Genomic DNA, 24499 nt, shown 5'->3' with positions numbered 1-24499 from the left:
TTTGGAAGCTGGGGACGTTCTCTGAAAGCCAAAGGCATTTCCAAATGACCTTCTTCATTGATGTGTACGTTTTCATTGAGGATTTGCAAAAACTGAATGTCCTCTTGTGATATGTTTCCATCTTTTGGATTTGTGACCCGAAAATCTGTTTCCAACACTTTGATCAGAGAAGAGGGAGTGATGGATGGCAGCTCTTTAACAGTGATACAATGCTATGCTCCGGTTACTTCCACTGAACTTGTCGAAGGCTTGATAGATCCGACAATACTCCAACCGCCGCGCTTACCTCGCATATATCCACTGTCTGCTGAACATCCACCGTAAACAGCTAAACGTGTAGGATGCTGTAGGACTCGGAGGCTCTCATTTTCACCCGACAGATAATAGCGTGCACAATTAAAGGGGCGTGGCTTGGTCGCTCATGAAAGCAGAGGGAGGGCAGAACCTGAGACTTTGGATTAAAAAAAACCCTCTCTCTTTCAAAACTCCGGACACGAGCTTTAAGTTACCGCAGTAGTTAAAACCTCAATTTCGATTCGGTGTTTGTTAATCATGCAGCACCTAATGATGATTCTGAGAAAAATGCATTCTGGGAACAAGCCAAAGTTCTGCCTGATTAAAATAATGAAAGTATTTGTAGTTTGTTACTTGCTGCTCTTGCACTGCGGCCCTGACATGTAATAGGCTTTAGATTAGAGACTGCAGCCCTGAATACTTCACAGGGGCCTTTAAATGTCTTCTGAGCCATTAACTCAGACTGTAAAGCAAGGCTATCAAACATAAAGCCCGTGGACCCAAAGCAGGCCGCTGGACGGTGCTTCCCTGAAGCAGGAACCATGTTTCCACAGAGGACTGCAGATGAAGCTGAACACAGGCTTCAGCCCTGCAACAGGAAAACACACCTTGATGCTCAGGAAATAGCATGTTCTACCTGTGCATTCAGGAGTTTCCTGGATGAACGTGAGGGACTGGCAATCTGTGTCTGGGATTGACTCTGGTGCCATCGGAGTTTAATCTTTTAATTCTTTGCATCCAAAATGAGAACATTTGTGTTAATTTCTGAAGTTTTGATGGTGTTACGGAACCGGAACCGGTCTCCGTCTGGCTCCGGATCAACAGTCGCTGCTGCTAGAAAGTTGCTGAACAGGAACATATGTTGGTGTTCCTGTTCTCTTCATTAGATTCGCTCGTCTTTCTTTCTCCTGTCGTCGTGATTCACACGCAGACCTCAGTACGACGAGCAGAAACAGCAGAAGAGTTAAAGTCCATTCATTCATGAATTCAGACGTCCTCGCTGTGTCACAGCAGCAGCTGGGATTTGTGGGAAAAAGCCTCCAGCTGTCATAATCTGACTTAGGGCTGGGCGATATAGACAAAAAATTAAATCTCGTTTTTTTTTTTTGCTTGAAATCCGATTAACGATTTTAATCGATTTTTTTCTGGGTAAAGAAACACAATTACACATTTTTCAAAAAATAGGATATTTTATTGAATGACAAAACGTCAGCCTTTAACTGTGAAGGCAATATAGTTATTACTGAGGTCATTTTAACAAGAACACTTGCATGGGCACTGAATTGAAAAAAGGAAAACTGGAGAAAAAGAACAATTTATAAAAAAAAAATCCCACATAGATCAAATTTAAATGGGTTCAAATCCTACACAGATCAAAGTTAAGCGCTGACAAAACACGCGATTTAAGTTTCATTTTAATTTTTATCATATCAGCGCTCTTTACTTCATTTTGTGCCTTATATCAGCCTTTCCCTTTTTTATTTTTCTGATAATTCGGCAGAGTGCATTATGGCAGAAGATGAGGAACGGACCGTGTTTCACCGTTACAAGCGCCGCGGTGTGGGACTCTCATGGCTCCGGGACAGATCCCATCAGCGGGGGAGAGCGTGCATTCTCTGTCCCCGGCTGGGGGCTCTTCTCTAACTCTTCTCATTTTTAAGAGAACATTCACTGTAGTCTGTGCTACAGCGCCAGTCTTCCTGGTGTGGCAACTGTGTGTATTACACGTGTCCGGTCAAAATGGCGGAGGGACAGAAAAAATGAACCTCGATGTTGCGATTTAATATTTTTCACATCGATTGAAAATATAAAATCGAATTAAGTCGATATATCGCCCAGCCCTAATCTGAGTCTCAGCTGCGTCTTCACCATGTTGAACATTAAACCTCCGGTCGGGATGAAGACGACCGACGTCACAGAAACCAAAACACTGAGGTGTTTATTGCATTTACTGCATGACACGTGCACGTGGCAGCACTACAGAAGCAGGCGGACCGTCTCCTGTGCTGCTCGGTCAAACTGAGCAGCTGCTCTTCAATGAGAGCAGGCCTCACCTGGACAGGCGAGCAGCTCATCACAACACACACACATTCACAGCCAGAGCAGGAGTTTATCTGCATGTGTGAGGAGAAAAGTCAAACACAGAGGGAGAACATGCAAACTCCATGCAGAAGAACAGGATATGAAGAAGAAAGCTACAACACTACACCAGCAAACAGCCTCTGCATGTCAGCAGGAAAAGCTACTGAACTGGTGGCTGTAGCTGCATTTACATGTTTGTTTCACAGATAGATTTTTATTTTCACTTCTACTTTCAGATTGATCTGGTTTATTTCTCACGTTTCTTTTTGGATCCATGTATGCTGATCTCAGTCAGAGCCGAGGGTCTTTTTCAGGGAGATCCGGCATGTGCAGCATGAACTGCCTCAACAGTGACAACCTGCAGTCAGTGTGAATGAACAGAAGAGAAGACGTCTGCAGATAAGATTCATTCTGCTTTATTTTTATTGAATTTTAGTTTCAGTTCAGTTGCTGCAGTGCAGACTGGCTCTCTGGCTGCAGATAGAGGACGCTGTGTCAGACAATCGCTTTGGGGAAACCAGAGCACATGAAAAACCCAGCAGTCCCACAGCAGCCTCCTCCTCCTCCTCCTCCTGCTGCTACTGCTTCTCCTCCACCTTGGGAGCGGTCTTGTGTTTTTTGTGTATTGTTGTGTTGAGTATTTTTTGGTATGTTTTGTATGCTGTGTATTTTTTGGTATTTTTGTTTTATGTTGCATTTGTGTATAGATTGTTTTGTAAATAATGTAACTGCAGTGACGACATTGTATGGATGTCGTATGGACCCCAGGAAGAAAAGCTTGGGAATTCCCATGCTAATGGGGATCCAAATAAATCAAATCCTCCTCTTCCTCCTCCTCCTTCTGCTGCTACTGCTTCTCCTCCTCCTCTTCCTCCTCCTCCTCCTCCTCCTCCTCTTTACTGACTGTGGTCAGACTTCTTTCTTTTCCGGAACAAGCGGCTCCAGAAACTCTTGGGCCGGCTGTCCTCCTCCTCCTCCTTCTCCTCTGCTGTTTTCACCTCCTGCTCTTTAGCAGCTGCTTCCTCCGACTGCCTGATTGCCAGTGTCTCTAATTCCTTGACCTTCCTTTTGAGGCCTTTTCCTTTTTCCAGCACTTCGACCTCTGAAACAGTCATGTTCCCCTGGACGGTGGTGACGACCTCCTTCACCCCAGAGCCCTTCTTTAAATGCAGCACAGCCCATCTGCCCAACAAATCCTGTGTATCCATCACGATGACCTTGTTGGTCTCCTCTGTGGCGTTTCCAACCTTCTTCTTCTTCGCTATTCCTCTGAACAGCTTCCTGAAGCCATTTTGTTTCCTCCTGGCCTTTATGGTCTCCCCCAACATCCTGTTGGTGTCTGTCACCTTGGTCTTCTCCTCCTGGAGGGTCTGGTTCTCCTCCTGGAGGGTCCGGTTCTCCTTTTGGAGGGTCTGGTTCTCCTTTTGAAGGGTCGGGTTTTCCTTGTGGAGGGTCTGGTTCTCCTTTTGCAGTGTCTGATTCTCCTTCTGGAGGGTCTCGTTCTCCTTGTGGAGTGTCTGGTTCTCTTTTTGGAGGGGCTGGTTCTCTTTCTGGAGGGTCTGGTTCTCCTTTTGGAAGGTCTCGTTCTCTTTCTGGAGGGTCTCGTTCTCTTTCTGGTGGGTCTCATTCTCCTTGTGGAGAGTCTGGTTCTCCTTCTGGAGTAACTGGTTCTCCTTCTGCAGGGTCTGGTTCTCGTCCTGGAGGAACTGGTTTTTCTGTTGCACAGTCTGGTTCTCCTCATTCAGGGACTCATTCTCTTCCAGGAAGGAGTGGTTCTGGGCTTCGAGGAACTCGTTCCTCTCCTGGAGGGACTCTATTCTGGCCTGGAAGAACTGCTTCTCCTCCTGGAGGGTCTGGTTCTCTTTTTGGAGGGTCTCGTTCTCTTTCTGGTGGGTCTCGTTCTCTTTCTGGTGGGTCTCGTTCTCCTTCCGGAGGGTCTGGTTCTCCTTGTGAAGGGTCTCGTTCTCATTTTGGAGGGTCTCGTTCTCTTTCTGGTGGGTCTCGTTTTCTTTCTGGAGGGTCTGGTTCTCCTTCCAGAGGGTCTGGTTCTCCTTTTGGAAGGTCTCAGTCTCTTTCTGGAGGGTCTCATTCTCCTTGTGGAGGGTCTGGTTGTTCTTGTGGAGGAACTGGTTCTCGTCCTGGAGGAACTGGTTTTTCTGTTGCACGGTCTGGTTCTCCTCATTCAGGGACTCATTCTCTTCCAGGAAGGAGTGGTTCTGGGCTTCGAGGAACTTGTTCCTCTCCTGGAGGGACTCTATTCTGGCCTGGAAGAACTGCTTCTCCTCCTGGAGGGTCTGGTTCTCTTTTTGGAGGGTCTCATTCTCTTTCCGGAGGGTCCTGTTCTCCTTTTGGAGGGTCCTGTTCTCTTTCTGGTGGGTCCTGTTCTCTTTCTGGTGGGTCTCGTTCTCTTTCTGGTGGGTCTCGTTCTCTTTCTGGTGGGTCTCGTTCTCTTTCTGGTGGGTCTCGTTCTCTTTCTGGTGGGTCTCGTTCTCTTTCTGGTGGGTCTCGTTCTCCTTCCGGAGGGTCTGGTTCTCCTTCCGGAGGGTCTGGTTCTCCTTCCGGAGGGTCTGGTTCTCCTTGTGGAGGGTCTGGCTCGCCTTGTGAAGGGTCTGGTTCTCCTTTTGGAGGGTCTTGTTCTCTTTCTGGTGGGTCTCGTTCTCTTTCTGGTGGGTCTCGTTCTCTTTCTGGTGGGTCTGGTTCTCCTTCCGGAGGGTCTGGTTCTCCTTCTGGAGGGTCTGGTTCTCCTTGTGGAGGGTCTGGCTCGCCTTGTGAAGGGTCTGGTTCTCCTTGTGAAGGATCTGGTTCTCCTTTTGGAGGGGCTGGTTCTCCTTCTGGAGGGTCCAGATGTCTTTTTGGAGTGTCTGGTTCTCCTTTTGGAAGGTCTTGTTCTCTTTCTGGTGGATCTGGTTCTCCTTCTGGAGGAACTGGTTCTCCTTCTGGAGGGTCTGGTTCTCCTTCTGCAGGGTCTGGTTCTCCTTCTGGAGGAACTGGTTTTTCTGTTGCACGGTCTGGTTCTCCTCATTCAGGGACTCATTCTCTTCCAGGAAGGAGTGGTTCTGGGCTTCGAGGAACTTGTTCCTCTCCTGGAGGGACTCTATTCTGGCCTGGAAGAACTGCTTCTCCTCCTGGAGGGTCTGGATGTCCTCCTTCAGGGTCTGGTTCTCTTTTTCGAGGGACTTGTCCTCCTTGAGGAGGGAGTCATTTGGGGCTTTGAGGAGCTCGTTCTTCTCCTGGAGGGACTCTATTGTGGCCTGGAGGAACTTGTTTCTGTCCTGGAGGAACTGCTTCTCCTTCTCCTCCTGCTCCAGCCTTCCTGCCTTCTCCTTCAGATCATTTCTCAAAGCCACGAGCTCCATTTCTCTGATCTTAATCGTCTCCAGGAGCTCATCGATATGGGATCGCATACTGAGAAGTTCCGGAGGAACAGTGAGCCGATGGCGAGGGTTCTGAGGAAACCCGCCTCTGCCTCTGGGTTTCTGATTGTTAGACATTTCTGAGATGTGTTTGAAATGCCACTGACAGTTTGAAATGCAGCTAAGTGTGTAGAAATGCAGCTAACTGTGTAGAAATGCAGCTAACTGTGTTTGAAACGCCGCTGACTGTGTAAAAAAGTGTAGAAACGCGTTGAAACGTGCTTAAAGTCTCTTGGTGTGGAGCAGAGATGCACCAGATGCTTCCTTGCTGGAGTTCTGACACAAAGTGAAACAGATCAGCAGAGCCAATCTGAAAGGTGCAGAGCACATGATGATGTCATCAGAGCTGGAACAAGACCAAAGGCGTGTCCAGTGATGTCACACCCAATGGCGCCTGTTGCCATGGCAACGAGCTGCACTCACCAGCCAGCAGTTTTTAATGGAATGCGCACGGTTGAAGAAATGCCATTGTTCGAGAACCAAAAGGCAAAAATTGAAAAATTTTTGTCCACTGTGGCCATCAGAAGCCTTTCATGGATTTATGGTATAGATTTTATCTCTGTAGGATCATCCATTCAGCCACAGCCAGTGTGTAAAGAGTCAAGTTTTGGATTCAGGTGAGAAAATCTCAAAGTTTTTCACTTTCATTTGACTGTAAATTCAGTTCAGAGGTATATGAAATCCGTTTTATTTTTTCCCCAATTCCGTTTTTTCCGTTTTAATATTTCTGTATTTGGTATTTTGTTTTTTATGCTCATTTTTACCATAAAAAAAGGTGTCTGGTAAGTGGAAATGAATAAATGTCCACAATTTAATAGGATATAACAGTCGATTTAATGTTTAAAGTCCTGCAACAAAGAAATAATTTTCAATTAGTCGCATGCGTCCTTGCGAGTCCAGTCCACAGTATGTTGACAGCATTTACGAAAAAAGCTTTTCTCCTGAGGCATAAAAGTCCGTGTACTGTTCTGCTCTGTATTTAGCGCTTAGCGTGGAGTTTCATAACTTTCTTGAATGTGTGAGAGGGGAGGGAGCAGCTCGCTTGGACATTGTGTTGTTGCGTCGCGTCTCGTCGTGGCTGGAACATTTGTTTTCAATTGTATTTTGACGCAAAATTGCGGAAAGCATTTGGCGTTGTGAACGCAGCTTTAGCATGTTAGCAGCGCTGTGGAAGTGACGTACACGTTGCAGCAGCTCGGGCGGTCCCCCCGGCATGTTTGCTTTGCACTATAAGGTTCCATTTTCTCCCGAAAACTGAATTTCAGACCAGATTAGGACGAATTCCGCAATATTACGCGTTTTATTCCAATTCCGTTTTTATTGGCCATTTCCGCGATTCCGTCCGCGATTCCGTTAACACGGATTTCATATGGCTCTAATTCAGTTGCTTCGTGAAAAGCAGGCTTCAGATTGACTTGATGAAGTGTTTAAATCAAGACTCACTTCTAAGACAAACAGCCACACGTGAAGGAGAAATGCTGACATAAACCAGCCTCTTTCTCTGTTAGAATAATAAACTTATTGGCCACAAACACACAGATCAGAAGATTTCAGATGAGTTTAAACTGTGGCTGTTCTCAGTGTCATCTCCAGATTTTAAAAGTAGTGATATCATGATGATTAGGGTTGCACGATTTTGACAAAAAACCTAATTGCGATTTTTCTCACCAATAATGCGATTGCGATTCGATTTGCAATTTTCACATTTTATTCTTTCAAATGCAGAAAACAGCTAAAATTACGGTCGAAAAAAATTCTTGTTACTTTTACATGGTCTTGCTCAAGTTGACACATAAAATAACCTAATGTAAACTAAATTGACAAAGCTTCAGGCAGCGGCAGCCGAGACGCCACCATGCCTGTCTGCATCACGTGTTCTCGAAAAGATGAAGCCAAAAGTCTGTTACTCACTTTTTGAACAACGCCATGCTCCAGACCATCCGCCCGGCTCTCCTGCTTCTCCCAGGAAACGTGGAAGCGTGCGAGCGCGATCTCCTCTTCTCCGGCGTGCACGGCTCTGTTTACAGTTTCTGCGATCCGCCTCGCTCATAAATAAAGCTTGTTTTCCGAAACAGTTACAGTTTCATTATGTCAGACTCGCCATCGGTAAGGAGTAGCTCAGAAGCTCACGGCTACAGAAGCACTCTGAATGCGCAAAACGGAGAAGCTGATTGGGCGCAAGCTCGTAGAACCGCCTTACAAAAGCAGCTCGTCAGAATGACTGACAAACGGACCCACCAATTATTTAGGTGATCCACCCGGAAATCAAAATTCTGTATTATACCTTTAATGTAACTCTCAGGCACTCTGTAACTAAGAGAGAAAAACAGAAATTAAACTTCAAAACAGATTTTGTTTATTTTTTTGTATTCAGAGTAAACCAAAACAGACTTCAACAACTACAGTCATTTCAACAACTTCAAACTCTGGATGTTCTTAAAATACAATCCCAATGAAAAAAACTAAGGTATAAAAAAATAGATAAAAAAGAAATTATTACAAAATAAAATAAATATAATTTATATAAATAAATCAAAATAATATATAAATATAAATAAATTAAATAATGATAAATATAAATAAAAAGTGGCCTGCACAATCATATCTGGCCGACCAGATGATTTTAAGAATGTGAGGCAGCTGCTTCACAGAGGCAGTGACGCCATCGATGACCCTGTCAGGACCAGCTCCTCCTGAACCGCCTTCATCACCTGTGAAACACCTGAAACCCTCTGATTCAGTGAACGACCTGCGGCGCTGTGCAGCACCGTGCTGCGTTCAGGGACACTTCGTAAAAGCGTCCTGCTGCGAAACGTTGCAGTCAGAGGTTAGCTTAGCTGTTAGCCACCAACGAACTAGCTGGATTTGAACGATTCTTTCGTGCTTCAGCATCAGTCGACGGGACGCATCTCAGCTTCTGAGACGGTGGAAAGAAGATTTAAACTCGAGACAGAACGGGAAAGGTGTTGTTGACGGACAGTTCAGTTCTGAGAGGAAGTGTGTGAGCGGCGTAGCGGCGGCTTGGAGAGAAGGAGGGAAACGTTGTTCTGGTAGGTTTAACTTTTGGGTTTAGCGTGGCTGTTTACTGTTCTGTTGTTGTTTTATCTACATCTTGTTGTTCAGTGACCATCGTGTTGCTCTCGGATGCAGCAGGTGACGGTCGCTCAGCTGTGAGGCGTTCAGGTTCCACAGTCACAATCAGGCTCTTTTCAGATCAGAGATAAAGCAGTAACATGGCGGCGACGTGAGACGCCGTTTTGCGCCGGAGGCAGCGTTTATGTATACATACTGGGCACAACATGTACTGGAATTTAAAAAACCGATGCGCCGGCATAAATCCGGGCCATCGGACCGTTCTTAATGCATCTGAACCGATCTCGGCTCCGTGGTCCGATCCACTCGGATCTTTTATGCTACATAATCTCACTAAGAAACATTGATTGCATCACCTTATTATCCATTTTCCAGCCACTGTCTATTTGACCCTGATTTTTTATAATATCATTTGCCAAATTAGGCCCAACATTTACAAAAAAAGAGTTAAATTAATTTGCCACTTCATTCATTCTATTAATCACCTTACTGTCCTTAATAAAATGATTGGGTAGGTCTAATGCGCTAGATTTATAACCTATTACACTATTTAAAATGTTCCATGTACCCTTAATATTGTTTTTATTTTCTTGTAGAATTGCATTATAATATTCTTTTTTTGCCTTTCTCAATATATTGGTTAACTTAGTTTTGTACACTTTATATTTTTTTTCAGCAGTCTCTGTTTTGGATTTTATGAAGTCTCTATAATAAAGTTTATTTTTCTTTTTACATGCATTTTGTAGGCTCCTTGATATCCAGGGATTTTTGTTATTAGTTTTACGCTTACATAGAACTGCTGGACAGTGCTGATCGTAAAGAGCTAAATAACATTGTAAAAATGTATTATATGCAGTATTTACTTCATTTGTGTAAACCCCATTCCACTCCTGTTTTAAGAGATCATTTCTAAAAGAATTTATTCAGTCATGAGTCCTCACCCTTTTATATCTACGGCAATTTTCTGTATTCTTTCGTTGTAGTTCATAATTAAATGTTGCAAATACAGGTAAATGATCACTTATTTCATTTATCACAAGGCCACTAGTAATGCTGTTATCCAGAACATTTGTGAAAATATTATCAACTAGTGTTGCACTGAAGGATGTAACTCTACCAGGCTTTGTAATCAATGGGTCTCGTCCTCTGCTGTATAATGTGTCCAGAAAGTCTGAAGATTGTTCATGTGTAGATACCTTTAAAAGGTCAATGTTAAAATCACTACAGAGTATAAGTGATTTATTGTCATTTAAATCTTTCATTAAATCATCTTAACTATCCTTAAATGTTTCTACATTTGATCCTGGTTTTCCTATGAACACATGCAACAACCATGTTCCTCCTTTTTTCTAATTCAGTTTCCACTGCAATACACTCCATTAGATCGTCAATTACAACTGTGAAGCGTTCCACTAGTTTACATTTTAAATTATTATCAATATAAAGAGCCACACCCCCTCCACTCCTGTTAGTTCTATTGGTAACATATAAATCATAACCATTAATGCTCAAATCAATATCCTTCTCTTCACTTAAGTTGAATTTAAGTTAAATAACTTAAGTTATTTTTAAATGTGTCCAAAAAATCATTAATTTTTGTGAATTTTTTAGGTAAACTTCTACAATTGAAATGACTTAATGAAAGGGTCTTAACGCTGTCCTGAAGAAGTTCCTCAGTATAATATCTACAAGAATCATGAATGTGACTAAAAACATGATTCTCTGGATCGACATCATTTTCAAAATCATAAATCCTACGATCTGTGTATTCCGATCTCAAAAAAGAATGACTATTAAGTGTGTAATTCATTAAGCAAAAGTAATTATATCCTGTCTTTTTTTCTCTCTTTCCTCTTCCCTTCCTTTTCTTCCCTTTTCTTTAAACTTAAGTTCTTACTCCACAATATAGGCTTTCAATCAAATCTCAACAGAAAACAGAAATCAAAAACAAACAAACGAATAAAACAAAAAAACAAAACTAAATTCATCATGACTTGTAATGATCCAAATCTCTCAAATTTCTTACCACAGACACTTCAATGTTCAATCACCCTTACTTTACAAACCAGATCTGTGTAACATCAGTTAGTGCAAAACAGAATATATGAACTGTAAATATAGTTAGTGTATATATTCAAAAATAAAAACAAAGAGATAAACAAAAACAACTAATTAAAATAAAAAACAAACAAACAACAAAAACAAACAAAAAAAAAGTTTCTCTGTTGTAACATGGGAAAGCTTAAGGTTTTTCACTATTCTTCCAGTTTCTCAATTTCAAAAAGAGTACAGTTCGCACAGGATAAAGAATCCCAATAATAAACGAAAAGAAATTAATTTAGAAAACCTGCAAAGGGCCAATAATGTCTATGCCTCAACCTCCTCATTCATCACATTACTTAAGTCCACATTCCCCATGTATTAATAATAATAATAAATAATAATACATTTTATTTGTAATGCGCTTTACATTTCAAAAGAAATCTCAAAGTGCTACAAAACAAGATTAAAAACAATTCTCGGGCAGAAATACAAAGATCAGAGGAAAAAAAAAAAAAAAAAAAAAAAAAACATAACATATTAAACATATTAAAACTTCAAGTCAAGACCAAGATGGAGAAGACAATGGATCTAATAGGCCTTTTGAAACAATAAAGTCTTTAGGCCTTTTTTAAAGGTTTCCACACTTAGTGGGGCCCTCAGTGTCCCAGGGAGAGCATTCCACAGCCGAGGGGCCACTGCCTGGAGGCCCCGCCTCCCATGGTGGAGAGTTTAGTCCTGGGTTGTTGGAGGCAGTAGGTGGAAGAGGAGGAGGAGCGGAGACTTCGTGTGGCGGTATGGGGTGTAAGTAGTTCGCGGAGGTAGGACGGGGCAGTTCCATGTAGGCACTGGTGAGTGAGGAGGCAGACTTTGTAGTGGATTCTGTATTTGATTGGCAGCCAGTGGAGAGTTTTGAGTATCGGTGTGATATGATCGAATTTGCGCCTCCTCGTCAAGATCCGGGCAGCACAGTTCTGAATGTGCTGCAGCTTTTGCAGATTCTTGCCAGGGATCCCGACGAGGAGGGCATTGCAGTAATCCAGCCTGGAGGAGATGAAGGCATGGACCAGCCTCTCAGCGTCTGGTTGGGAGAGGGAGGGGCGGAGTTTGGCGATGTTTTTGAGGTGGAAGAAAGAGATTTTACAGAGGTGGTTTATGTGGGTTTCAAGAGTGAGCTGAGGGTCAAAGATGACTCCAAGATTTTTAACAGAGGATGACAGGGAAATGTTATGACCAAAAATGGGAATACTGCTGAAGGGGAGGGACCGAGTTTGATGTGTTGTACCAACCAAGATGGCTTCTGTTTTGTTGCTGTTTAATTGAAGAAAGTTTTCAGACATCCATGCCCTTATCTCCTCCAGGCAAACACAGAGTGCTGGTGGTAGAGCTGAGGGGAGTGCGGAGTCCATTTTTATGTATAACTGAGTGTCGTCAGCATAGCAGTGAAATGAGACATTGTGTTTTTGAATGATATGACCAAGGGGAAGCATGTATATGGAAAAGAGGGTTGGACCGAGAACTGAACCTTGTGGTACACCACAGCTTACCGAATGGGGGAAAGACTTGGATTTGCCGAGTTGCACATATTCTATTCTGTCCGTGAGGTAGGATTGGAACCATTTGAAAGTGGTTCCAGTGATACCAATCACTGATTGGAGGCGATGGAGCAGAATGGTGTGATCGACGGTATCGAAGGCAGCTGACAAGTCCAGTAACAGGAGGAGGGATGGTGAGCCCTGGTCCACAGCCATGAGTAGATCGTTCATGACGCGGACCAGAGCTGTCTCTGTGCTGTGTGCAGATCGGAAACCAGATTGAAATTTTTCATATAAGTGATGGCTATGAAGATGGGAATGTAGTTGGGCTGCAACCACCTTTTCTAGTACCTTGGAGAGGAAAGGTAAATTTGAAATAGGCCTGTAGTGAGCAAGGATTTCGGGGTCGAGAGAGGGCTTTTTCAGATGGGGGCGGATGACTGCTGTTTTGAGAGCTGGAGGGACCTGACCGGACTGGAGAGACTGGTTAATGATTTCTGTGATTAGTGGACTAATGGCCGCAATGTTGGATTTCAGTAGGGAGGTAGGCAAGGGGTCCAGAGGGCATGTGGAGGGTTTCATGTTTTTTATGATCCTCTCCAACTCTGAATGAGTGATGTTTGAGAAAATGGCGAATGAGTGTAGTGGCATAGGGAGAGTGGTATCAGAGAGGGGTGAGGCTGTAGTAGGGATGTTAGACCGGATTGAGGCTACCTTATTGGTGAAGAAGTCCATGAATCTGTTGCACTGATCGGTGCTGACATCGGTGTGTGTGTGAGAGGGAGGTTTGATCAGTGAATTGATTGTTGAGAACAACTGTTTAGAGTTACTGGTGCTGTTTGAGATTTTATAAGAGAGATATTGAGACCTGGCTGTGTTTAGTGCTCTAGAATATGATTGTTGATGCTCGCGGTAGGCCTGTTTATGCACATGTAAACCACTGGAGACATATCTTCGTTCCAGGGCACGGCCAGCTGTTTTCATTTTGCGCAGCTCTGGGGTGTACCATGGGGCAGATCGGGAGAAAGTAACTGTTTTAGTCTTTAGGGGTGCATGTGACTCAAGGATGTTATGAAGATTTAAGTTATAGTGGTCAACAGAACCATTAACTGATGGGAACTGCGTGACTGGTGAGATTTCCTGTATGTCGTGGTTGAAGAGTGTCGTGTCTATTTCTTTTAAGTTTCTGAACTGGATTTGCCGTCTTGTTTTTGGGTGGGAACCTGCTAGGGGCAGTTCCAGAGAGATGGCCTTATGGTCTGACATTCCCAGGTCGAAGACTTGCAAGTTTGTGATTGCAGGGACAGCGTCGGTTATTACAAGATCGAGTATATGACCTTTTGCGTGAGTGGGTATTGTGACATGCTGGGAGAGATGCAGATAGTCCAGGAGTTCAAGGAATTCTGCAGCAGGGCGATTTGTAGGACAGTCAACATGCAGATTGAAATCTCCCATTATAAGTGTATTTTGTGATGTTGCACAAATTGATGTGAGAAGCTCTTGTAGTTCATTTATAAATCCAGGACATGTTTTTGGAGGGCGGTAAATGAGGACAAATGTTAGTGTTTCTTTTTGTGATCTACATTTGAATGTAAGACACTCAAAGGTAGTCAGCTGTGGTTGTGGGAGAGGGGTTACGATAAGGTCTTTATGGTAAATGACAGCAAGACCCCCTCCACGACCAGAAGTCCTGGCCTTCTCCAGAAAGGAGTATCCTGGGGGACAAGCTTCATTTAGTGTGATGTAAGATTGTGGTTTGTGCCAGGTTTCAGTAAGGCACATCATATGCAATTGGTTATCAAGGATATGGTCCAATATTAGTCCGGTTTTATTTGTAAGTGATTGAGAATTGAAAAGTGTTATTTTGATTTTGGATATGGGCTGGTGTTTTGGAAAAGTCCGGAGAAGGCGGAAATCCACCCCGCGTTTTCCATGTCTCCGGCGTGTCTCAGCCTGACGTAATCTGTTATTGTTCCTTGTGGTGGTCGTTCTCGGATGACGTAGCTGCCAGTGACGCGTTGCGTGAGCGCCGGTGAGATGCCGGCAAAGTTGTGGTGGAAGCAAGCTGGTGGAGTATTCCCCGTTCTGGGCAAGGATCGGCGATCTTCGCGCAGAATGTGGTCGGCGGTTGTGGAGCCCGTGCCCCTCTGCGCTGACTGGAGCGGCTGGGCTAGAGTGCGCCGGGTGGAGGTTGAGATCCAGCGGGGCTAGCACCCGCGTACTGTCCCAGTTGGAGACGCGACTCCCGGGCTCCATCCCGCTGATCGCCTCGGCCGTCCTGGGCACGGGTGACACCGTGACACTCGCAGGGAGAGCAGATGGATGGAGGTGAGTTGATTGAGGTGCGGTGTAGAAAGAACAAGGTGAGAATACCTGAAAGTTATGGATGTTGCTCCCATTAGCGGCGATGTTAGCATGGTGGTGGCTCTGGTCTGGTCCGAGGTTGATGGGGCCTGGACACTGGTGGATGTCCCCAGATAGCAGGAGGCAGATGACGATGACAAGAGCGATGGTTTGCCGTTGTTTCAGTGCAGTTTTAGTAGTTGATTGACGGAAAAGGTGCGGATGAATGAACGTAGCAGCCAGGGCGTACTTTCCGAATCCAAAATGTTTGCATCCGTGGGTTGTCATCGGCTTGTTTAACAATGACAGTTTCAGGTCGTAAAAGTAATGATCCGACGGTGTCTGACTGACACCAGAAAATGTCACGAACAATATAAGAATGAATAGAGCCGAGACTACTCCTGCCATACCTGGCGCCGCCATCTTGCAATATGCTTGAGTATTGCGGTGTCAGGAGCATGTATTGAATAAAAGGGCCCCAAATATTTTGGAAATGTGGTAGTTTACCCTTTATAATGTAAGTGATTTTCTCCATAGGTAAAGTTGTGGACATTTCCTTAATCCAGGCAATAAATTTAGGTTTACTGGTCTTTCTCCATGAAAGTGCAATAACTCTTTTTGCCAGCAGTAAACACAGATCCAGGGCAGCAATGTTATTTTGTGTTTTTAATGTGTTTTTTTTTCTCTATGTATCCAGAATGCGAGTGCTATTGTGCACCTGGCTGGAAAGGTTATGGCCAGTCCTGTTTCTTCTTCTCCACCTTCCGGCTGAGTTGGGACGAGAGCCATTTCAGCAAATTTTCCACACTTGTAAATAAAGTGGCTTTGCTTACAACAAATGCACTCAATTTGTCTTTTGTTCTGAGTTGTGGAAGGGGGAGATTTGAGTTCCTTGTTACTCTGAGCTGTGCTTGCCGCCTTAGTATTCTTGTTTCCTTTTGTCATAGTAAAGACACTCGCCTTAGGACGCTTTTGCTCCTTGTCTGGTTCGTCACATGTTCGCAATGCAAACAAGGACAAAACTGGGTTGCATGCTATGCGTGCTTCTTCAGCCACAAAGTCAGTAAATTCCGCAAAACTTGGATATTCTTTTCCCTCATCCAATGTTTTAGTTACATATCTGTTGCAATGTGTTGTTGCCCAGTCTGGTAGCTTGAGGAGTATTTTTTTATTTTCCTCAGAATCGTCTAATACCCCGAGACCTTGTACATGAGGCATAGCGTTTTTGCATGAAATGGGAAATCACTAAACTCTCGCAGTTTCAGAGACTCTTTTGACCCAATCTTTGGCAAACTGCTTCGTTTTCCTCTGAATGCTCTCTGGACAACAAATGAATGGCCGTAACGTTTATTCAAAGCCTCCCAAGCCTGGGTGTAAGGTTCCTCATCACTTCTTTAAAATGTCCTTTCTAATACAGTAAGAGCTTCCCCACTTATGTACTTTTTCAGGTAGAACAATCTGTAAGCTGGATCAACACAGCTAGTCTCTATTAAAGCTTTGAAATAGGTGCTCCTCTCACTGAATTTCAGCGGATCCCCATCCATCCATCCATCCAACTTCAACCGCTTATCCAGGGCCGGGTCACAGGGGCAGCAGTCTCAACAGGGATGCCCAGACTTCCCTGTCCCCAGACACTTCCTCCAGCTCCTCTAGGAGGATCCCAAGGCGTTCCCAGGCCAGTCGGGAGACATAGTCTCTCTAGCGTGTCCTGGGTCTTCCCCGGGGTCTCCTCCTGGTGGGGCATGCCCGGAACACCTCCCTAGGGAGGCGTCCAGGAGGCATCCCAACCAGATGCCCGAGCCACCTCAGCTGGCCCCTCTCGATGTGGAGGAGTAGCAGCTCTTCCCTGGTGACTGAGCTCCTCCCCCTGTCTCTAAGGGAGCGCCCAGCCACCCTACGGAGGAAGCTCATTTCAGCCACTTGTATCTGGGATCTTGTCCTTTCAGTCATGACCCAAAGTTCATGACCATAGGTGAGGGTGGAAACATAGATTGACCGGTAAATCGAGAGCTTCGCCTTTCGGCTCAGCTCCTTCTTCACCACGACGGACCGATACAACGACTGCATCACTGCAGCCTCTGCACCGATCCGCCTGTCAATCTCTCCTCCATCCATCCCTCACTCGTGAACAAGACCCCAAGATACTTAAACTCCTCCACTTGGGCCAGAGTCTCTCCACCGACATGGAGGGGGCAAGCCACCTTCTTCCGGTCGAGGACCATGGCCTCGGATTTGGAAGTGCTCATCCTCATCCCTGTCGACTTCACACTCGGCTGTGAACCGCCGCAGTGCATGCTGTAGGTCCGGGTTCGATGAAGCCAACAGGAAAACATCATCTGCAAAAAGCAGAGATGAAATCCTGTGGTTCCCAAGCCGCACCCCCTCCGGCCCCTGGCTGCACCTAGAAATTCTGTCCATAAAGATTGTGAACAGAACCGGTGACAAAGGGCAGCCCTGCCGGAGTCCAACATGCACCGGGAACAGGTCCGACTTACTGCCAGCAATGCGGACCAGACTCCTACTCCAGTCATACAAAGACCGGATGGCCCTTAACAAGGGGCCCCGGACTCCGTATTCCTGGAGCACCCCCACAAGACACCACGAGGGACGCAGTCGAACGCCTTCTCCAAGTCCACAAAGCCCCCTATGGAGGGTATAGAGATGGTCCACTGTTCCACGACCAGGACGAAAACCTCATTGTTCCTCCTGAATCTGAGGTTCGGCTATCGGTCAAATCGTCCTTCTGTAGTACCCTGGAATAGACTTTCCCAGGGAGGCTGAGGAGTGTGATCCCCCTATAGTTGGAGCACACCCTCCGGTCCCCCTTTTTAAACAGGGACCACCACCCTGGTCTGCCAGTCCAGAGGCACTGTCCCCGACTGCCTCGCGATGTTGCAGAGACGTGTCAACCAAGACAGTCCCTGCACATCCAGAGACTTAAGGTACTTGGGGCGAATCTCATCCACCCCCGGTGCCTTGCCACCGAGGAGCTTACCGAGCACCTCGGTGACTTCAGTTTGGGTGATGGATGAGTCCACTTCTGAGACCTCAGACTCTGCTTCCTCCACGGAAGACGTGGCGACGGGATTGAGGAGGGCCTCGAAGTATTCCTTCCACCGTCCAACAATATGCCCAGTTGAGGTCAGCAGCTCCTCCTCCACTGTAAACAGTGTTGGCGGAGACCTGCTTTCCCCTCCTGAGGCGCCGGACGGTTTGCCAGAATTTCTTCGAGGCTGACCGATGGCCTCCCGAACTCCTCCCAGACCTGAGTTTTTGCCTCCACAACCACTCGGGCTGCAGTTCTCTTGGCCTGCCGGTACCTGTCAGCTGCTTCTGGAGTCCCATGAGCCAACAAGGCTCGATAGGACTCCTTCTTCAGCTTGACGGCAGCCCTTACTTCCGGTGTCCACCACCGGGTTTGAGGGTTGCCGCCACGACATGCACCGGAGACCTTACGACCACAGCTCCGGGCAGCTGCTTCGACAATGGAGGTAGAGAACATGGTCCACTCGGACTCAATGTCCCAAGCCTCCCTTGGGACATGAGAGAAGCTCTCCCGGAGGTGGGAGTTGAAAACCCTGCTGACAGAGGGTTCCACCAGACGTTTCCAGCAGACCCTCACAACACGTTTGGGTCTGCCAAGTCTGTCCGGTTTCCTCCTCCGCCAGCAAATCCAGCTCACCACCAGGTGGTGATCGGTCCACAGCTCTGCTCCTCTCTTCACTCGAGTGTCCAAAACATGAGGTCAGAGGTCAGATGACACGATAACAAAGTCGATCATCGACCTCCGACCTAGGGTGTCCTGGTGCCAAGTGCACTTATGGACACCGCTGTGCTCGAACATGGTGTTTGTTATGGACCAACTGTGGCTAGCACAGAAGTCCAGTAACAAAACACCACTCGGGTTCAGATTGGGGAGGCCGATCCAATCACCCCCTTCCAGGTCTCACTGTCGCTGCCCATGTGGGTGTTGAAGTCCCCCAGTAGAACAATGGAGTCCCCAGTCAGAGCACTGTCCAGCGCCCCTCCCAGGGACTCCAAGAAGGCCGAGTACTCTGCACTGCTGTTCGGCCCGTAAGCCGAGACAACAGTGAGGCACCTGTCCCCAACCCGGAGGACCAGGGACCAGACCCTCTCGTTCACTGGGGTGAACTCCAACACATGGCGGCTGAGCTGTGGGGCTATAAGCAAATCCACACCAGCCTGCCGCCCCTCACTGTGGGCAACGCCAGAGAAGTGGAGAGTCCTTCTTGAGAGGTTGGGTTCCAGAGCCCCGGCTGCGTGGAGGTGAGCCCGACTATATCTAGCCGGTACCTCTCAACCTCCCTCACAAGCTCGGGCTCCTTCCCCCCCATCGAGGTGACATTCCATGTCCCTAGAGCCAGTCTCTGTGTCTGAGGATCAGGTCGCCGGGCACCCTGCCGTCGGCTGCCACCCAATCCACATTGCACCCGGCCCCTACGGTTCCCTCGGTGGGTGGTGAGCCCACCGGAGGGTCTACCCACGTCGTTCCTTTGGGCTGAGCCCGGCCGGGCCCTGTGGGCAAAGGCCCGGCCACCAGGCGCTCGCTTACGAGCCCCAACCCTAGGCCTGGCTGGTGGGGCCCCGGCTGCGCCATACCGGGCGACGTCACGACCTTTGTTGTATTCCTTCTCATAAGGGCTTTTGAACTGCTCTCAGTCTGGCCCGTCACCCAGGACCTGTTTGCCATGGGAGACCCCACTAGGGGGCATAAAGCCCCCCGGCAACAGAGCTCCTGGGATCATGCGGGCTCTCAAACTCCTCTACCACGATAAGGTGGCAGTTCTAGAGGGAGTCAGCGGATCCCCGCTAAATGTAAATGGTTCAGGAGCTGGCAGTCTTGTCATTGTCAACGAGTCCTTTAACACTTGAACTAGTGCTACTTCAGTGTGCTTTGGCATTGTATTACTTTCACAAGTTTGTGGTACATACACCCTTTGGAAAATATTTTCACTTTTAAGCTCAGGTAAAGCTGGCGCTGGCTTACAAAGAACTTCTGGGCTTGAGACATTGTGCTGCTGCTGTTTTGGAAGCTGACTTGAAGTGACCTTTATTTCACTTGCAGTTTTTTCTGCATTCGCCTTTGATTCTTCTTCAGCATATACCTTGTATTCTGCCTCTATTACCTCAAGATCTCTTTGGTTCTCCAACATTTTCTGCTTCTCTTGCTGAGCTAAAGTCTCCTGTCTTTGCATTGAGATTTCCATTTCTCTGTTTAGTTCTGCTTGTTTTGAAGCTAAACGTGCTGCTGCTTCAGCCCTTTTTGCAGACAATTGACTTTTGTGCTCACTTAGACTTTTGTACTGACTTCTCTGCCTTGACACAGTTGAGCCATAAATTGACTTTGCATCCTCTCTTTGCAGTAATTGAAAGACAGATTCTCTTGCAGCTTATGCATTAAGTTCCTTGTCAGAATCAACATGATGCCTTTTCAGAAGCTTTTGATATCAGTATAAACCAAACTGCCACTCTCCATTTTTCTCCTTATGTCTTGAGATGGTGCGGTCAAGTGCACGTAAAGCTACATATGAGGGGGGACTCAAAACAAACCGGAATTTGGTCGTAAAATACTAATATTAATGAGTTTCGACTTCTGGCCATCAGATGTGCTGCAGGTAAGTCTCGTGCATATCTGTGAAAAAGCTGAGCTCCCAGAGTGACACTGACGCCTGTCAGGCGCTATTTACCATATTGGCCCGAATATAAGACGACTCCGATTATAACGCGACCCCTATTTTTCAAAGATCATTTTGTGAAAAAAAAAAAAAAAAAAAAATGCTGAAGACAAGAAGGTCACTCATAAAACAACTTTTTTATTATATAATTATTATAAACTCAAAAACTCACAACTGAGATAACATTTCAGGAGATATAAAATGAAAAAAATATTACTACAGTATTGAACAAAAAATATATTCTCTTTCTCAAAATAAGAAACAATAAGCAACAAATAAGAACCTCAAGGGGTCAAAACTGCATAAATGATGTAAACAACTTTCCAGGTCCTTCAGCTGAATCAGGCTCTGGTGGTGGACATTCCGTCTTTCCGTTTTTCCAGTGACGTGTTCACTCACCTTTCTATCAGTCTCTCTGAAGCGTCTCTCTCGGGACCAGGGCAACCTTTTCTCATAGCGTTAGCATCTTTAGGCGTTTTTTCTGTGCTCTCCAATAAGAACGAGGCTCTGCTCCACCAGACCTCCTGGCGGCTTGGCAGTAGTTTGATGACTCTGCTGCGTTGATCACCATCAGTTTAAAGTTGGTATCATAACTTCTCCTCTGTTGTTTGCTCAGTTGTCCAGCGTTCAGCCCCTTTGTTCCAGATGATCCGCCATTTTTCATCAGATCATTTGATCTCATTTCATCGCTCCACTCGCTCTCTGCTCAGTGATACTTTGGCTCCATCTAGCGGCGCGGATGGGTATTGACCATCTACCGTAAGTCCGCGATTATAACACCACCCCACTTTTGAGGAAGCAGTTTCTGGAAAAAAACATCGTCTTATATTCGGGCCAATACAGTATAGTAACAGAGTGCAGCTGCGGTCTGCGATTTTTCCGAAATGGCGACATTAACTGGAAAGCTACAGCAGCGCGCGAACATTAGATTCTGCTTTTTGCTGGGAAAAAACAGCAGCAGAAACACTCAGCTTGTTGCAGCAAGCCTACAAGGATGCTGCTCTGGGGAAGACTCAGGTCCATGAGTGGTCCGGGGGTTTGAAAAGGGCCAGATGTCGGCGCGTCAGGTCCGCTCAGCCGTGAAAACAATGCTGAGCTGCTTCTTGGCTGTCCAGGGTCTCGTCCACAGCGAGTCTGTCCCTCCAGGTCAGACTGTAAACCAGGACTACTACAGGAAGTCCTCAGACGCTCCGTGAGGATGTGAGGAGGAAGCAGAGCGTCGTGGCGGAGTGGAGCCGGTTGATCCACCACCACAGAGCGCCAGCGGACACGGCGCTGCGCCTCACGCAGTTTCTGGAGAAGAATGAGATGAATCTCCTCTCCCATCCGCCTGATTCTCCAGATGAAGCCTCCAGTGACTTTTTCTTGTTCCCCAGGTTGAAGAAGCAGCTGAAGGGACAGCGGTTTGCAGATGTGGAGGAGGGGACAGACAAATCACAGCCGGCCCTGAATGGCACAATTACGCACGGGTCTGACGACGCATTGGTGAAGTGGGAGACACGGCTGGAGCGCTGCATTAGTGTGGATGAAGATCATTTTGAAGGCGACGGTGGTGTTTTATTTTGAAATACAATAAATTAAAAGTTACAACCAAATGCTGGGGACTTTTGGGTAGCCGCTCGTAGCTTTGCTTGAAATCTGATTCACATTTTTCAACCTTTTGAATCATGTCACCTAACTCAAGTTTAGAGCATTCTCCTTTCAGTTTCGACCTTGTGAGTTGAACCTCAGCTTTAAAGTGCAAGTAGGTTGACATAAAACTTGTCTCTTTGCTCATTATGTCATCTCTTTTCAGTTCTAACATTTTCTCAGATTTCTTTCTCTCTCTGAATGCCTAACTTCTGTTTCAACTCCAAGAAAAGTTTGGACTGGACATTGACCTATTCTTTGAATTTCAAGATGTGCATGGATCTCTCCGCGGCGTATTTCAACCTCTTCTTTTTCTTCGTCTTCAAGCTCATCCATTAGTTTAACCTCTAATAAAGCCTTTTCTTTTTCTAATGCTTCAATTACTTCTTCTAACACACGTGTTTCTGAAGTACCTTCCATCTCAAAGTGTTTGCACAGTGCACTTCAAATATTTTCAAAGTTAACCCAATATTAAATATCAAACAATACCAGTCCCTCAGCGAAAAATAAACAAAAACACTTAGAAAACAATTTTAACTCTCTGTAACTCTTTTGAACTGTTTTCCTTTATCTCTTCTTCTTTGTATTTTGACTTTTATCAACAGTCTGACCTGGTATCCTTCTGAAACGTGGGCTTACTGTAGACTTGCATTGTGCTGAAATGAAGCTTTAGTCTTCTTTAATTCCACTGGAAAAGCTGTTGAAGTTTGGATACCCAGCTGCTGCAGAACCGTGGAGGCTGGTGATGGTCTCCACGTTGGCCTCGCTCCCTTGGAGCATGGTGGAGCTGAAGCCACGCCGCTCACTCGTTGCTCTTTCGCTGGCTTGCTCCTCTCACACCGGTGCTGCGATGGATCCTCATTGACGACGCAGGGGACACGTTTTTCACTGTAACCGCTCCCAGGTTATTTATTTGCACACAATAGGCCACGCATCGACTGATGATTTTGCCAGTGATTTCTTTCTTTCTTGCTGGGCAAGAACCAACGTGAAAAACTAAAAAGTAACAGACACAAAAAATATTCATCAATGAAATGACAAACTCAAATAAACATCCACATTTGCAGAAATAAAAAGTCATACCGCGTGTGCCTTCTATCCAAATATGTGGGAGCTGTTAGGTTTGCTGTCCGTCCGTGTTTCTTTGCATTTCCTTCTTTTCTGTCCTCCTTTGCAAACAACTTCCCCGGTGTGGCGAGGCTTCCACCTGCAGCTTTCTCACAATAACTTTTTAACCACACGAGGGCAGTATTGCAACAAAGATACTAACATAAATTACAGTGGATATTATACAAAAAATGAATAAATAATATTACTGTTTTTACTGCGACAGCTACATGGGCCATGTGCGTTTTCTCATATGTGGGCCACTTAAGGCTCACATCCAGATTAGTCGGTGCTTACTTGCCGTCTTTTGGCCAAAACTGGCCCAAATGCATTTCAGCAAAGGTGGGCCACGTGTGCTCAACCATGTATGGCCCAGCCTTGGTTCACCTACAGAATAACCATTCCCTATTCTGCCACATATTTGCCAAACTTGGGCCATATTTGTTTTGGGATTTATGGCCCAAATGTAGTATTTACCACATGGGCCAGTTTCGGCTTACATCTGTTTTGTGCCCAGAAGAATGCCTACAGTGGCGGATTGTTCCCTGAAGTGGCCCACACCCGCATGCTATCTGAGTCTCACTTTCCCAAACTACGATGTGAGATAAGGGTCACAAAATGTGCACTTCAAATAAATCAGTGGCGAAAGTAGGAATTAGAATGAACTTGTTATTGTCGCGATAATTTTGACAGTGCTAATGCATGCATGGCTTTATAAATCACCTTATTTTGGTGGTACGCCATTTCCTGCTGGGCACAGGGACGCTTTCAGGATGGATCCTACTCACTGTCTGATCAACGAGCAAATGACTGGCTCAGTAGACGGTCATGGTTCATGTCACAGGGGCAAGACACAGTGGAAATAGATGAAATGCTTCTTTTCACACATGTATTTTTTTTTAATTCATACAAATGTTTTCGGTTTGTTTGTTTACAGGGACATGGGTTACCTTCGGTGGTCAGATCACAAATCAGGTAAGAAAGCGCCAACACCTCGGGCTTAATGTACACACACTGAAAGAAGAGTCGGCTGGATTTACACAAAAAGTTTGTACATCAGCTCCACACACTTTCTTTTCAAAACGAATTTGATTTTATTTGTTGTTTAAAAGTTTTTCTTGAATGTTTACTGTATTGATCACCTGTGAGATTTTCATGTAATGTAGACGTACTGATCAACCTAACCTGCTCCAGTTAGTGTCACACTGTTAACTCGTGAAGCTGATGCACATTTTGTGTTATTCTACATGCTCAAACACATTTGCCA

At 45.7% G+C, this 24499-nt stretch overlaps 1 protein-coding gene across 1 annotated transcript in view; it reads left to right on the top strand.

Annotated features, from left to right (window-relative positions):
- LOC115407998 (voltage-gated potassium channel subunit beta-2-like) overlaps positions 1–24499 on the top strand; it is a 49592-nt gene that overhangs the window by 8544 nt on the left and 16549 nt on the right. Inside the window, exon 4 of the mRNA XM_030118570.1 lies at positions 24170–24207. Coding sequence (XP_029974430.1) covers positions 24170–24207 — 38 coding nt within the window. The remainder of the gene's footprint in view (positions 1–24169; positions 24208–24499) is intronic.

This window comes from Salarias fasciatus, chromosome 20 (assembly GCF_902148845.1).
Source record: "Salarias fasciatus chromosome 20, fSalaFa1.1, whole genome shotgun sequence".
In the NCBI taxonomy this organism is placed as follows: Eukaryota; Metazoa; Chordata; class Actinopteri; order Blenniiformes; family Blenniidae; genus Salarias; species Salarias fasciatus.
The sequence above is the reverse complement of the archived record's forward strand: the minus strand, read 5'-3'. Positions and strand labels throughout refer to the sequence as shown.